Source organism: Ictidomys tridecemlineatus, chromosome 3 (assembly GCF_052094955.1).
Source record: "Ictidomys tridecemlineatus isolate mIctTri1 chromosome 3, mIctTri1.hap1, whole genome shotgun sequence".
NCBI classification, from domain to species: domain Eukaryota; kingdom Metazoa; phylum Chordata; class Mammalia; order Rodentia; family Sciuridae; genus Ictidomys; species Ictidomys tridecemlineatus.
The window spans coordinates 135,674,203-135,690,308 of record NC_135479.1 but is presented as its reverse complement, the minus strand read 5'-3'; the positions used below and the strand labels follow the sequence as shown (position 1 = coordinate 135,690,308).

Here is a 16,106-nt window from a genome sequence, read left to right as displayed (position 1 = left end):
TGTGCCTTAAACATCAGACATACTGCTTTCAGCAGGAAGCAAGTCACCCTCATGACAACATCCTGTTTGGCGGGAAAGTCACTAATATACCCAGGTTTTGCATTATAAAACAATACAAATAGTGATATTTTTATCACAAAGTTGTTCTCCAGACTATCTCATGGTAGATTTTGTTTACCTCTAAGAATTCAATTTCATATTTTCAATTTGTTTTTTTTCAGCTGAAAGTTTGGGCTAAAGCTAGACTCTGTGTTTTACTCCCTCCACCTGGAATTCCTTTTGCCCTTCTCGCTTTGTCAAACTCTGTAACCTCAGACCCTAGCTAAAATACCATTTCTTCTGTGAAGTCGTTTTCAAAATTTTCAGGAAGAGGTAAGCTTCCATAAAATGTTCCTATCGTTTTTAAATGCCTCTACAGTAACATTGCATTTTTCCTTTTTGTTTCTTAAGTCATAGTATAGTCCATCATGCACAGTAATCACTGACTTAGGCTTCAATTCTGCGGACATGGGCTTCCTACAATTGTGCTCTAAACCTATTATTCCCCACAATTACTTTGTCTCATACTGGTTACTGAAAGAATATCTCCTTCTATACCATTTGGATTCCAAATCTTTCTCACCTCTCTAGTGAGTTATTCAGAACAGCCATATCTGTGTAGAACTCATGGGAAGTGCTGGCCATGAGCCTTTCTGTTCCAACTGTATAGTGTATAAATCTCCATATATTCTAGGCAGTGAAGGATAACTATAAATGTCTTATCTCCAGCTAGCTTTTTCCTTTGGTCATACCTCAGCCTCTAAGGCCAGTGTCACTGAAATTGAGAGATGGAAAAAGCAGGAACAAGAGTTCAGCAGGACCCAAGAGCTACAGAAATTGCAGGCCATGCCAAACACTATAAACTGTTTTCAAGATTTTGCTTTTTCTTTTTCTGAAGAAAAATGGCAGAGGTGGACAATAGGATGAATTGACACTCCTAAAAGATTATTTGCATTGTGGAGTTGGGATGGGAGGATAATATAAAAGGGTACTGGAAGACCAGTTTGGACTCTATGGAAGCAGAAAATAAGAGTTCATTGTGGCTCAGGTGAGGTTGGTGGTGATGATGATTGTGATAGTTGTGATAAAGGTGAGAAAGTGTGATAGATTTGAGAAGCATCTGGGAGTAGATAGTCAATGATATACAAAAACACAGTAGATGAAATAGAAAAACTAATGTTTCTTATATCCATACCTTAGCATATGGTTCATGCCATCAACTGGGCAAGGACGGAATTATTAATATCTATTTGGGGGTGGGAGTAAAATTCAAGGGCAGATGTGAGGCTTTCTTTATGGATACCTGTATTCATTTTTGCATATGTTGGATTCAGCATCTTCATAATTCTGATGAAAATGTTCTGATGCTGTCCATAGTCATTTTATCAAATAATTGCCACTTCCTGAGAACTTCAAGCAACTCCCAGTCCTTTACTGTTTACTAATGCTCTTAAACTTAAAAATCATAAAAAGAACATAAATAATCACAGAGGAAATTCCAAGTCTTCTACATGTCAAACAATAATGTATTCATCTCGATTGCTGCCCTATCTTCCTTTTCCCTTGCTTCCATTAAGAAACTTGCTCGAACTTAGAATTCTTCCTTTCCCTATCTAACACCCCTACTTTAACTATTGGACCTCATTGCATTATTTCTTCTTGGAAGCGCACATTATTAAGTGTCTTAGATGGACACTTCTTATATGATTTTGAAATACTTGTCCCTTTTATTCAACAAAAGGAGGGAGAGCTGTCAACTCTACATTCTTCTCTACCACTTCTTTTCTACCTCCCATTAAAACAAATCACTAAAGGAGAGAAATGAGGAGAAGTTAGTGATCAATGGACATTGAATTTCAGTTTGGAGATGGATTGTCTTGATAGTTTCATAACAATGTGAATAAAATTAAATCCACTAGATTATACACTTAAGATGGTTAAAATGTTAAATTTTATGTTATCCATATTTTACCACAATAAAAGGGAGAAACACCCTTGTTCATGTTCAATGATGCTATTTCTTTATCTCCCTCTACTTCTTAAACTTTTGCATATGTTGCATATGAAATGTTTTGAAGATATTCAATTGCAGATGCAAAAATGCAGTTTATTTTGGGATCTGGAACTCATAAAAGAGATATTCACAGAGGTATATATTCATAATCACCTGACTACAAAAAAAGGTCAAGATACTAAAATCTTTTTCCTTTTTAAAAATGTTGATATTCACTGAGTATAAACCTAAGTTCCCATGTTTTCAGCAGATGTCCAATGGTGCACACATATTGTCCAAATTCCCATTTATAGTGTTTATATTATATCAACAAAGCCTGAAGATAAGGAAGGAACAGGAATAGTAAAATAAATTGAAATGATAAGATGAGAAACTGGCACTGACTTGCTGTTCACTGGTTAAAAGAAAATGGAGAAAAGCAGAAGGGAGCATATTCACTGTGCATGCACTTTGGAAATGTAAATATGTATATCTACATGCATATATACAGATACACACATACATACATACATATACATATGCACACTTTTCAAAAAAAGCATTTTCAGTTCACTATCTTCTCTAGAAGACTCAGCAAAACAGCAAAAAGTACTTTAAAAAATTGGAATAACTTTTTTTCTATGAAATAGCCATGAATTCAAACTACAGTACATACTTTTAATTAGGAACTAGACTAGGTTTCTTACATGAATTAATTATTTTTTTGTGTGTTTGCATGTACCTTGGGAATCAAACCTAGGGCCTTTTATGTGCTAGATAAGAACTCTAACACTGACTGAGCTAATCTCCAAACCCAATTAATTCCTTAATTCTCAGAAAAAGAAAAGAAGGAAAGAAACCTACATCTTAGATGCTATTATCACTTATTTCACAAAACGAGGGGACTGATGTAAACAAGCCTAAGAATGTGTGCAGGATTCATAGGAAGCAACAAGTACAGTCAGACTTTGACCAGGCCAGTCTGGAAGTACAATGTGGGCAATTTTGTGCTGTCAACCACCAGTCTCTACTCAAAAATCCAGAGCCATTATGTACTATTTCAGACTAACAATAGGTATACACAGTCCTCTAATAAGTGTGTCAGTACTGATAGACCCATTCAATGATCCTTTAAGGCAGCAAGACCCCTTTCCAAACCCTGTCTCACTCAGATACTTCATTTTAGAATACATGATGGATGAGAAAACACCATATTTATTGTCTCAGACAAAGTCTCTGATGAGAAAGATTATCGGTGTAATATACAGAGCAGGAGAAAGAGGAAGCAGAAAATTTTAGCTCTTTTATAATTTGTGGACAAAACAATTTGGAAGTCTGAATTTTGATGCAAATTTGATATATTAATTTGTGTCTCTTGGATCTCTTTTATACCTTCCACTACTAAATGTTTCTAATTTTATTCATTATATTATTCATTATCTAGAATGGCAGGCAACTTACTTATAGGCTTGTTTTTAAAGTTGATTCTGCAAGAAAACATTGTGGTCATAGTGTGTATATTATTTCTAGGCAACAGAAACACAAATACACAAGCATGTTTTTGTATATTCCTTCTTCAAACTTGTTTTTCATATAGTTCAGAACACTATTAATAATTGAAACACAAAAGTCTATCACACATTGCTGTCATTGTATTGAAAAATTCAGAGCACTTATACATACTTGGAACTCTGTGTTTTTTTTTAATAACATCCTCTCAAGATCTTTGTAAGATTATTGATATTCTTATTTTATGCATAAAGGGATTGAGACCTTTATAGTCAAATATCTCGGCCAAGTTCCTGTAGCTGATCAGTGACTTCCTCAGAGTTTGAATCCATTTTTATCTAAGTTCAAAGCTAATGTGCTTAATAATTAAAGAATATTTTCTATCACCTAACTCTACTGGAATTTATTCAAGACATATGTGCAGTTACTTGCAGCTAGTTTGAAGAAGTACTTCAAATATTCTGATAGAGATCAGAGAAGAAATAGCGATTGCTCTTTATCCAAGAGGGGAATAATGGACCTGTGTTTCGAGGAATAAATAGATTTCCCAATAGAGAAGAAAAACAGTATTAAATATGCAAAGGAAGAAAAGTGGAGAACATGGTTAGGCTTTGAGAAAATGGAGTAAAGACAAAGAATTAATTACAAAGTCTCATGAATCATGGAAAAAAAAAGCTGAGGCTTGAAAAACACATTAGAGCTAGATTAGAAGGATTCATGAATACCATACAAAAGAAGCATAACTATCAAGGTTTTAATAGAAACTTTAGTAAATATCAACAGCAGTGTCTCTTGTCTTTTTGCTTATAATATTTCTATCACCATCACCTCACACCAATGAATTTATTCCTTACTACCAGGCATTTGTTTCTCAAGACATGATTCCTACTTTTAAATTCACCTATAACCTACTTAGTGATAGGTAGATGACATTATATAAATGAAATGTTGACATTATATAAATGAAATGTGTATGTGTATGACGTTATATAAATGACATGTTGTCCTGTATGCTAGACCCCTGAAGATGATGCAGAAAATACATAATAGATACATTAATCCAGATAAGCAAGGAAATACTTTGTGTTAAGTGAGTCATGGAAGGGTGCATAGTGGTAATGCACATAGCCATTAGAATTATAATGAAGTTGTAGTCCTAATAACTCCCAAATTTGTGTGATCTTGAATAAATTACTTACATTTTTGTTCCTTGGTAAGTAAAATTGTGATTATAATGCATACAGTGCTTGAAATATAATAAACAATAAATAAATATTGGCTAGAAAAAGATTTTTAAGGGCAGGAAATTGTTGACAGTCATATAGATCACTTGTGAATATACAACCTATTATGTACTGGAAAACTCACCTGGCTCTAACCTTTAACCATTGGATAATGTCTTCCTTCATGAAGAGTGATAGGAGCTCTTTCCTACTAAACAGGTCCATGAATTCCGTAGTAGAATAGAAAAGCAAACTACCAAGCAAACAGTTTTAGGATCAAATGAAAGCTAAAGTTTCTGTTATTGTATTTTTATGATTAGAACCTCCAGAGTCATAGGATATAAATGACTTTTTTTTTTTAATCTTGAGGGAAAGAGGCCTTCCTGGCTTTATTTAATTCAAACTTTCTCACTCTTGTTTGATTATTGATAGATTTTATTATTACACACCTGCCAGAGTCAAAGGGATCACGGTACTTGGGTTAGTACATTAGACCAGGGCTGCAGCCGTCTAAAGTAAAGACAAGGATGGGATTGGGAGCTTCCCTTTCACAGAGTGGTTTGTAGGAGGCCTCACATGTACTCCTCCACAAGATTGCTTGAGTGTTCTCATGACATGGCAGCTCACTTCCTCCTTAACAAGTGATCCCAGAGATACAGGAAGACAAAAACCAAAAGGTTCTTTAATCGAGCTGGAGTTGTGGCTCAGTGGTACAGCACTTGCCTGGCATGTGTGAGGCCCTGGGTTCAATACTCAGCACTGCATATTGGGGGAAAAAAAAGATCCATTTACAACTAAAAAATATTTTTTTAAATGGTGTTTAATCACTTAGTCTTGAAGGTGATCAAGACCCTCAATTCTAGAACACTGGGTTTACTCCAAGTGAGTCACTAAATTCAGCCCATCCTCTCACGGAGAAGCATTGAACTCTATTTCATGAAGGAAGGAGTGTCAGAGAAGTCAGGGACTGATCTTAGAAACACTGAATAGCTCTTTAGAGGATGGTAGGTATGCTCTGTCAGTATCCTGCATGCTCAGTCACCTTCTAGTTGCAGCTTTGTAAGATCAAAACAGAAGTTAAAAGCATTATTAGACTAGCCAAGATTTTTTCTTTTTCTCTTTCTTTCTTTTTTATTTTTTTAAATAAATGATCTCACTACATTGTCTAGGCTGGTCCCAAACTTTTGAGCTCAAATGAACCTCCTGACTCAGCTTCCTCAGTAACTGAAACTGCAGGTGTGTGCCACTGTACTCACCCAGATAATTCTTAATTTAGAAAACATAAATATCAAAATACATGTATGAAGATTTGAATTTGGTGTCAGCATACTTTATATACAAACAGAGATATGAAAAATTGTGGTATATATGTGTATTAGGAATGGTAATGCAAAAATAAGTATATGTATAATGGCATAATTTGGCATGAACATACTTTATATACAGAGTTAGGAAAAATTGTGCTATATCTGGGTAATAATGAGTGTAATGCATTCCACTATTGTCATGTATTTAAAAAATTTAAAAAGAATAACAACAACAACAAAAAAGAAAACATTATAAATAAATACAATATTCATCATATATTTTTATATAAGTATTTTTATGAGTTCTGATAGTTTTACTGAGAAAACATTTATTTACTTTAATACTCCAGAAAGCAATCTTAGAGTCTTAGTCCTAGTTAATAATTTTACTAACCATGAGTTCTTGGAATTCAGAGATAATTGAAAATGCAGCAAGTGTCATTTAAGAATGGCTCTGAATGCTAGGTCTTAAAACCACAAAATATTCTCTAGGCAAGCTTAGACTCTCTTGTTTGCAAGAAATATTGCACGAGGAACAACTTGGATTTTAAAATTTTTCACAATATTATTGAATATTTTATTTAATTCTTCTAAAAATATAAAAAGCAGTTTTATACAAGAAATATGACATACTCAGATATTCTTGGTTTTGGTGTCAATTGTGTGAACTTGACAAAATCATATGTCTCTCATCAGCCTGGTCCTCTTCTGTAAATAGATTTTAAAAATAAAATATGTTGTTGAATTAGATGGTCTAAGTGCTATTTGATACAAAATTCTCAGGTTCTAGAATTCCAACTTATTTTTTAAGTTGAGTTTTGGTAAAAATCTTAATGCTATAATCTATTTCTATCTCTAAAATGTCTACAATGAGAATTTAAAAGATTAATGTTTTAAATGAGTAAAAATCCATAAGCTAACATTCAGGAAAAAGTATTTTTTAAAATTTTAAGTTGTTTTCTAGCTTCAAAATATATAATGCAAAGGTTAAACATGAATCTATAGAAAATATGGTTGTATTCTTAACATGAATAGTAAGGTTTATATTTTTACAAGGATATCAAGTAGATATTTTCCCCTTTAAAGTAAACTACCTTGTGACTAAAGTGGTTCAATCAAGCAGGAAAGCAAAGCACCATGAGGTAAGGTGAGTGATGTGTGCTTATTTGAGAGAGAGAGAGAGAGAGAGAGAGAGAGAGAGAGAGAGAGAGAGAGAGAGAGAGAGAGAGAGAGAGAGACAACAAACTAAATTATGTCTCCAAGTATTAAAACCATATTTTACAATCACCTCATAATTCACAACAAAAAAAGAAAAATTATGTGGATCTGGCGGTAGTTCAATGCTAAGGAATTAGGCCTCTGTTAGATCTGTAACTATTACAGATTTCCCCCAAATATTCCCGAGAGCTAAAATAAAGGACCTGGAAAACGAGAGTCTTAAAAAGACCAAATAAATAACTTTCACTTTACTCAAGGCACATGACCAAAGAGCAGTCAGCTAATCTGATCCAAAACACAGGTGGTCTCTGGGGGGGAAATCATGGTGTATATTGGCCACATTGCAGAAAGTTTTCAAAAGCTAGAAGTTCTGAGGAGAGAAGCCCCATGGATTTGCACCTGTCTCCCTCATCTCTCATTGCAGGACGGGCAAGTCTTGTAGGTAATGCTTGAAACTGCCTTCTGTCACCTAACAGATCCAATTGAACTTCCCCCTCCCCCTGTGGATTTCTTTACCTAGGTATCTAAGTTATAGATTATTTGTAGATTTGGGTTGAGTTTATTGTTTCTGTGAAATTTACCCTGAAGGGCCAGAACACTTAATGATAATGGCTATCTGAAAATCATAGACGTCTTTCTCTGTCTCATTTTTAGTGAACATAGCATGTAAATCTTTCCAGTTTATGTTCATTAACTCAGTTCATCTTTCTGCTAACCCTTGGGATGGGTCAGGTAGAGCAAGTGCTATTTATGGATGAGGGCATGGAGACTTCAAGAAGTGAGCAATTTGTCCAAGGTTGAAGCATTAGAGCCTGGTCTAAACAACCTAGCTATAGATCCTACAGTCTATAATGTCCCCCTTCTGTTCTTTCTTATTCCAAGACTCCTATGGGTTTGTGTTCAACAAGTTGTTGGGTTTTGAATATTTAGAAAATGAATTGTAACTTCCTTAAAAATGAAATCTGTTTAAAGCATTCTCAGAAAAAACAAACACTAACTGTTGATGCACACACACAGTCACTCACACACAACACTGTCCTGGTGTGATCCAGGCACTGCCAATACAGGAGTCTATTGGGTCCTGAATGGGACAAACTGCTTCCATCTGGAAGTTCACCAACAAATATCTCAAAGTTATTACTGACCACCCAGTAAGGGAGGCTGAATAGTTAATTTTATATCATTGTCCATACTATTTTAAATGACCTATAAGATATTTCTACAGTCTAATCCTCAGAAATTAACATAACAATTCCATAAGGGCAAAAATTAAAAGCTATTTCACAAGTTTCTTAAAGGCAAAAATTTCTCCATAGATACACTAGTCAGCCATAGACATCATTAACATTTTTTTAAATATTCAGAAAATTTAGTTTTAGAAAATTTATAAAATTTAGACTGGTCTAAGATTGAATAACTAAAATCAATAATATCCCCATTCATTGTGACTAATCTGACTAGAAAGCTTTATGGTCCAGAGAATACTGCACCTTAAACATTTGGGACAAAGTATGAGTACTATATACAAAACTATAGATCATGGGAAAATATCTATTTGCTACAGCTATGCAATTGAATGCCAAGAGTGTGTGTGATTTTCCAGTTTATGTGACATAAGATTCACAGAGTATTTTGAACTATCTACTACTAAATTTTCAAGAATTTTCCTTTCTACAGAATATAAATATCCTCTTTATTCCTCAACAGAGTAACTCACATCTCAGTCTAACATGTCTTCTCCCAATCCTCTATACACCTGCATTTTTCTCTAGGTAATTTGAGCTAATAGTGCACTTGTAGGGCTTTTTGCTAAAGACTTTCCCTGCAGTCCTGTTCTCAAGTGTTCTCTTATTCCTCTGATGGCAATCACACCAATAAGGGGTGACATCTGTGCCTCAGATCATTGTGAGCCATTTCAGGTAGACCATGTGTTGTACCTTGACCTAACATCTCATTTCTTTTCCCACTATTGTGGCCAATTAAATGGGGGCCTTTTAAGGAGCCAGTTGACTGGTCTGGTCCTGTGCCTGTGCCTTGTGCCGGCTATCACCACAAGAGCTTAAGGGCCACAAATCTCTGTTATTACCAAGCTGTTGCTGCCAGAAGCATGCTGATTCCTGACAAAAAGAATAGATTAGGATCAATCAAATCTCCCCCAGGCTTATCAGTGGGACTTTTAACCACACCTTCTACCTCAAACTTTCCCCTTCACCTCCTTCCAAACACCTACAGCAGCAAGCTAACAAGGTGTCTGCCAAACCATATGTTCGTAATTAGTTAACTTCTTGCCTGTCGCTAGAGGCACCACTGATTCAGCAACAGCCCTCAAGGGTGTTGGGCATCCAATAAGACACCTCCAACCAGCACCAGCCCCTCCCCTCAGCAGTAGGAGAAGAAGCATACTTAATTCCAGCTGTGGCATTGTTAAGTGAATTAACTTTATCCTCAATTTAAAAAGCCAGCATGAAATCAAAGCAGACCTCAGAAAAGAAAAATAGAGAAAATGAAAAAAAAAAATGCTCATAGGTTAACTCAAAAAGTCTGCTGAATGAAACTCAACTGGTTGGCCCTAACCAGCCAATCACTGCAAAGCAGGTTCCTGGCACCGTTGTTACTTCTGGCATAATTCTTCCTTTTATTTCCCAGTTCTGTGGTTAAGGTCTCTTGTTACACACAGAGGGGACTGATGATATAATTGTTTATGAGCCAGGGGAACACATTTTTAGGTAATAGTGAGGTTACCCGGCAATGAGAAATTAATGTTAGAAACAGCAGTGTACGATGCTGGCTAAGAAATCTCATCTCAAGGTAAGAGTTCTATATGTGAAATTAAATTTGCAATCTCCTCTCTGAGCCTATACATGTTTGATTGTATGGGTTTTCTTTATGGGAAAAAGTTGGCAAACAATATTTTGCAAAAAGCTATAAGGTAATGAGAACTCTGTAGTATTTTTTTGTTCCCATTGACTAAAGAAGAAATGTCTAGCAAGTATTTAAAAATATGTGCTTTCATTAAATATGTTTATTTAAATGAGAAGCAGTGATGAATTACTCTACTTTGAATAAAATAGTAGTAGAGATGCTCTAATAAATTCATTTGCTTCAATGAGTGAAAGTAATTCTAAAAGCATATCATGATCCTGAATTTTAGTAATCAGAATTTGACAGTGTCATTTCTCATTTTACAGCTAGTAAGATTACAGGGAATAACTTTTGAAACTTGAAAAAATAAGGATGTATTTTCTGTAACTTAAATATTCCAAGTTCTTTATTTTAAATTTGTAATATATGCAAATATGCATTTATATAACTACTAAAGTTGGAATGAAAAAAATATTAGAGCCATGAAAATCCTTCATGTAGACTCATAAACTATTATAAAAGTTAGGACTGAAAACAATGATATTCACACAGCACCCTTGTGAGCCCAAAAGTGTGGATATAAGTATGGAAGTAAACAGAAAATTTTAACTAATAAAAGAAGATTAAAGAATGCATGTGAAAATAATTATAAATAAGATTAAGATAACAGCTCATTATTTTAAATAATACTAATCATAGACGATTATGATTTTGTTGTTGTAATTCATATTTTTGCTCAGAGGAAAACCTCTTGTGAAGCAATCTAAAAATTTTGGACAATGCAAAGATTAGGGCAGAAAAGCTCAAGATTTAAATATCCAACAAACCTAGGTTACTGTTCCTTACGAGTTTAGTATCAGCTTGAGATCTAATTTCATTGTCAATTACATAATCTCTGCTATTATATTAAATAACCATTGAGGTTGGCAATGTACTCAGGGGTCTTGTCAGAATGACATGTGGCTTAAAGTGAATTAAGAAATAACTGATATGGCTTGGGACCAGGGAATTAGAAAACATAAGTCAAAGGGAAAATGCAGAAACCACAGATTGGTACAAGTTACAGGTAATTTTCTTAATAACTCCCTTTACAATAATGTTATACAAGCTATGTCAAGCGTCTTCCCTATCCTCTATGGGACAAATCAGTTAACAATCACAGCCACATGCCTGCTTTCACAGACAAATGTCATACTAAAAAAAATACATATATTTTATAACTTAATTGTTACTAAGCAAATAACGCTTATTTATAACAAGAACAATCTGATAAAAAATGCCCACAGATTAATACATTTATTTCTCCAGTTTAATCTCTCCAAATTTTCAAATATGACATTTTAATTAAAATAAAGCCTGATTCAACTAAAAAAATGCAGTCTCATTTTCATAGCCAAGGGTTTTATTTACAATTCCATAGTAGGAGGTCTTTATTTAGCTTTCAATGTGATTAACTTTTAAAATGAGATTTAACTTTTAGCAAGTATTCTACTTAAGGAATATGAAGATATGCAGATTGGAAATAGGAAGCAATGTTGATTAGATATTGAAAATTGATTTTGAGGAGTCTTAAAATATTTAGGCATACTGAAATAATAGTGAACCACTGAACAACAGATCATGGTGATCTAATATGATGAACAGAACACTTAACAAAAAACTGAGCAGCAATGTGCAGTGCAGATTGGAAGAAAACAAGATGCATGTTGAAGAGGTGGGTTCCAAGTTAGTGCTGAGCACCTGGTCAAGACAGTGTGAATGGAACTAGATAGAGAGACAACATTAGATATATTAAAGACTGACTCAGATGGTTGCAGACAATGAAAGAGGGAAATGCAAGACAATAATGCCTCAATTTTGTTGAAAAAAAAAAGAGTGGCAAAATGATGTGAAGGCAAGGAGGGCAGAGCTCAGTTTTTTCGATTTGGAAAATGATGAGTGTAGTTTTAAACTGGATCTGAGGAGTGATTTGCGCAATAGGAATGACCCCCTGGCAGGATAGAGCCCTGATGATCAGAGGGAGGACATCAGTTTGGAGGCCAGCATGGAGGCACACACCTATAATCCCAGGGGATTGAGAGGCTGAAGCAGGAGGATCACAGTTTCAAAGCCAGCCTTAGCAATTTAGCAAGGCCCTAAGCAACTTAGCAAGACCCTTCCTATAAATAAAATATTAAAAAGGGCTGGGGATGTGGCTCAGTGGTTAAGCACCCCTGGGTTCAATCCCTGGTACAGAGAGAGGGAGAGAGATAGGAAGGGAGGGAGAGAGAGAGGAGGAGGAAAAGAGAGAGAAAGAATATCAGTAGTTTGAGAGTTATCAGTGCAATGCCCAGGAGTGTATACAGGGGAAATGCTGGGCTTTCTGAGGCAGAGAATGTGAATCCAGAAACAACAGGTCAAGCCCAGTGTATTATACTCCCAAAATAAAGGGGCCCAGGGAAAGAAGTCAAGGATGAGAACACAGGAAGAGTGTTAGGAAAAGAGTCAGATAAGAGAATCTACAAGATAATAAAATTTTAGAGAACAAGAGAAAGTAAAAAACGTCTTGTGGAGATAAGAGGTCAAGTGTGAAGAAAATAGTTAACAATACAAGTAAACTCAAACAGCAGAGAAACTTCAAAAAGCTGCTTTTCAAATTTTGATATGAAGTTTCCACAAGGTTATGAAATAAATTGAGACATGTTTCTTTGTTTCTGTGCCCTTATTCTCAACAACAAATTAAGATTATTATTTGAAAGTTTGATTAAAAACTAATTTATACAAACATGTAATCCCAGTTTATACTTTGGAGGAAGAATTTCAATGATTCAGTTTGTTAAAGTATTCTCATAATATTTTATTTATTAGTTTATCTTGAGATTTTTCATCTATAAGATTGATCAAAATCACCTACAGTACTAAATTCATTAAATTTTAATATTTACTGATTAATATGATGACTGTCTTCTTATTTTTAATATTTAACCTTTTTCCCCTCATAAACAAATGATTTGTATGTGTGGCTATTTGATAGCCTCATTGAAAAGTAATTAAATAAGTTCATTTATTAGTTACATATTTTTTCAGTTCCATTTGCAATTATTCCCATTCTTTCACTATTGTTTCATTTTTTACCGATTTTTAAATCCCATTTTTTCTCCTAGTTTCTCAGATTAATAATTGATATTTGACTTTTATTGTTAACTAGTATTTTTTGAAGTTCATAAGTCACCATTATAAATTCATTTTGCATGAATTTTTATACAAATCTTCATTTTATATATTTCTAAACATTTTATGACACTCAATGTAGTTTTCTTTAACATGTTAATTTCTTAGGCATTTTAACATTGATTTTTAATTTTTTCACTTGTATTCACTTTGTTTTACATTATTGAAACTTCATTAAGAGGTCAGTAAATTATCAGATACTACTTACTAATCTCTGAATTATGCAATAATTTAAGTGATGTTTCCTATAAGAATAGCCCAAGACAAAAATTTATGAAAGCTAAGAGTATGGTGATAAGGTGGGGAAGGAAATAATCAGAGAACAAAGGACAAATTTTTCAGATTAAGACTTCCTCTATGAGGAAGGTGATAGTGAGAGAGCAGTGAAGTATGGCCATAGGGTGGTGGCATTGCCATTACTGATACGAAGACTGAGAACAAAGGCAGAGATTATGTCATGTGTTGAGTGCTTGCCATGATACAACAAGGGTGATAAGCAACTATACCAATTTAACTTTGATAATCATAGGTTTAGAATTTAATTTTCTATAATATATTAAGAATCCATTTGGTTTTCAGTCATCCACTTAACTTCATTGTTAATGACAATAGTTTGAGGCAATTGTTGCCTGTGTTGCCTGTGAGAGAAAAGAAGGGGATTACAAGAATATATAAATATAATGACCTTTCCTTAAAATAGAAAAGTTTAGGCTAAGTATACAAATTGTGAACCATCAAGATATAGAAAGTAATTGAAATTATGACAGTGGATCAACTTGGCCATGAAACATCTGCAGCATAAGGAAAAGAACAAGGCTAAAACCTTGAGCAATTCCCATGGTCTTTAGGAAGAATAAGAGTTGATAAAGGGGATTCTGAAGCCACAGGAGAAGACTGAGGAGAAAAAGAGGCATGTGATACCTGGTAAGACAAGAGACTGGACTATTTGAAGAAAAGGGAATCATGATGAGAAAACTGAATTCTTAAACTATGATATCCAAACTGTAATCCCCATTAAAACCATTATTAATAATACTTACAGGGATTTTGATACGGCAGGTAGTTCTATGAAGCATACATTTTCTGCTGATAAGATTGAAAGGCACTGTCAATACACTAAGACTGGTAGAAATAAAAATAACAAACTTCCATGTATTGAGTGCCTACCATGCTCCAACAAGGGTGATAGGCATCTCATAGAAAATAAACTCTGAAAAATTTGTAATTTCCATCTGGAACACAACATGCTTTAAACAAATGTGTCCTTTAATAAACATATCAATGAATGATTCAGTTTTGTTTGCAATTTATAATTTGTCCAGCACCTTTCACATGGTCAATCATCACTATTGTAGAAGGAAAAAAATTATCTTCTTTTCACAAATATGCCTTAATCCATAAAGAGGGACAGACATTTTCTGTCTACCATTCTTTCTGTATTCCCTTATTAACCAATAAGGTTTCTGCCCACAGAAACACAGGATAATCTTTTGACTGTTCTGAATGGGAGTCTATTGGTTTGTACTTTGCTAGTAGAAAAAGTTCCATTTATATATGAAGCAGGGAAATGCTGTGCTTTCTGTTTATTTATTTATATTTTACTTTTGCACTCAGGTGCTACAGTTTTCTTGGTGCTTCCTTCTCTGTCCAGAGCACAGGTAGCCACACAGCTGTCAGAGTCCACCCTTGCATGCAGCCCCCTACTTCATTCTTGGTCCCATCTGTGTGCTACAAGGCAAGGGTTATTTAATTCGTTTATATAACTATTGAGTTAATAGACTTGGAGTTTGATCCAAAAATACTAGCCACTCCAGATTCAAAGGAAGATATCTCATTTGAACAATCAGGTAAGTATATCACTCCAACATATTATACCAGAGGAATCCTGCATTGGAGATTTTCAAATAAACACCCAACTTAACTCCCACATACACATACCCCCCACACACACATTACTTATTAACATATTCTTTTTATATGTGTGCATATTCCTTTGGCAGGTTATTTCAGAGAAGAAGAGATAAATTAAGATTTGTATTTTATTAATATAAAAATGGGAGTCCAAAGACCTTGATACTCGACCAAGGTGAAACTCTTAAGATGTAGATCCAGGATTTAAATCCAGGTCTTCTCAGTTTTCTTTTGGTATTCTTTTACCCAACCTGTAATTTTACCTACCATATAGCCACACTGAAATTATGATATGTTAAATTTGAGTAGTTTAAACGTATGTAGCATTTTCCCTTTCATAAAATATTGATTATACTTTATTATACATTCATTATTAACTGCTTTAAAATAGCTTATCTGTTTCACTAACACCCAGTAATACATAGGTTATTTGGATTTCAGAATGATTAAAATATTGCTCCAAACTAAAGGAAAAGGTTTTTGAAAATAATAACAAGAGAGAAGAAGAGAGAAAATGTTAAATGTTAGCATATTTTCCACACTTGCATAAAAAATACAATATCATCAGTTAAGTTAGTTGGCTTCTCATCTTTATATTGGCATTATCCAAATGTGAGTTTCTGGCTGATGTTGCCATAATAAACTTTTGGTAGGTCAGAAAAGGCCAAGAAATAGAACAAGTACAGAGTACCACTTTGTCACTGAATCAAAATAACATCTGTACCAACCTAGTAATCCTTGTCTCAAAAGGCAGCTGATGGTCTCACAGAATGAAGATTAATTCACAGTAAAATTCCTTGAGCCTTTTGAGGAGCTTGAACACTCTGGCAGAGA

The 16,106-nt window shown here is 34.3% G+C and overlaps 1 protein-coding gene across 1 annotated transcript in view; it reads left to right on the top strand.

Moving 5' to 3' along the window:
• The first annotated feature begins 9,918 nt into the window (after window positions 1-9,918).
• Gmnc (geminin coiled-coil domain containing) overlaps window positions 9,919-16,106 on the top strand; it is a 40,665-nt gene continuing 34,477 nt past the window's right edge. Inside the window, exon 1 of the mRNA XM_040270212.2 lies at window positions 9,919-10,097. Coding sequence (XP_040126146.2) covers window positions 10,071-10,097 — 27 coding nt within the window. The 5' untranslated portion in view covers window positions 9,919-10,070. The remainder of the gene's footprint in view (window positions 10,098-16,106) is intronic.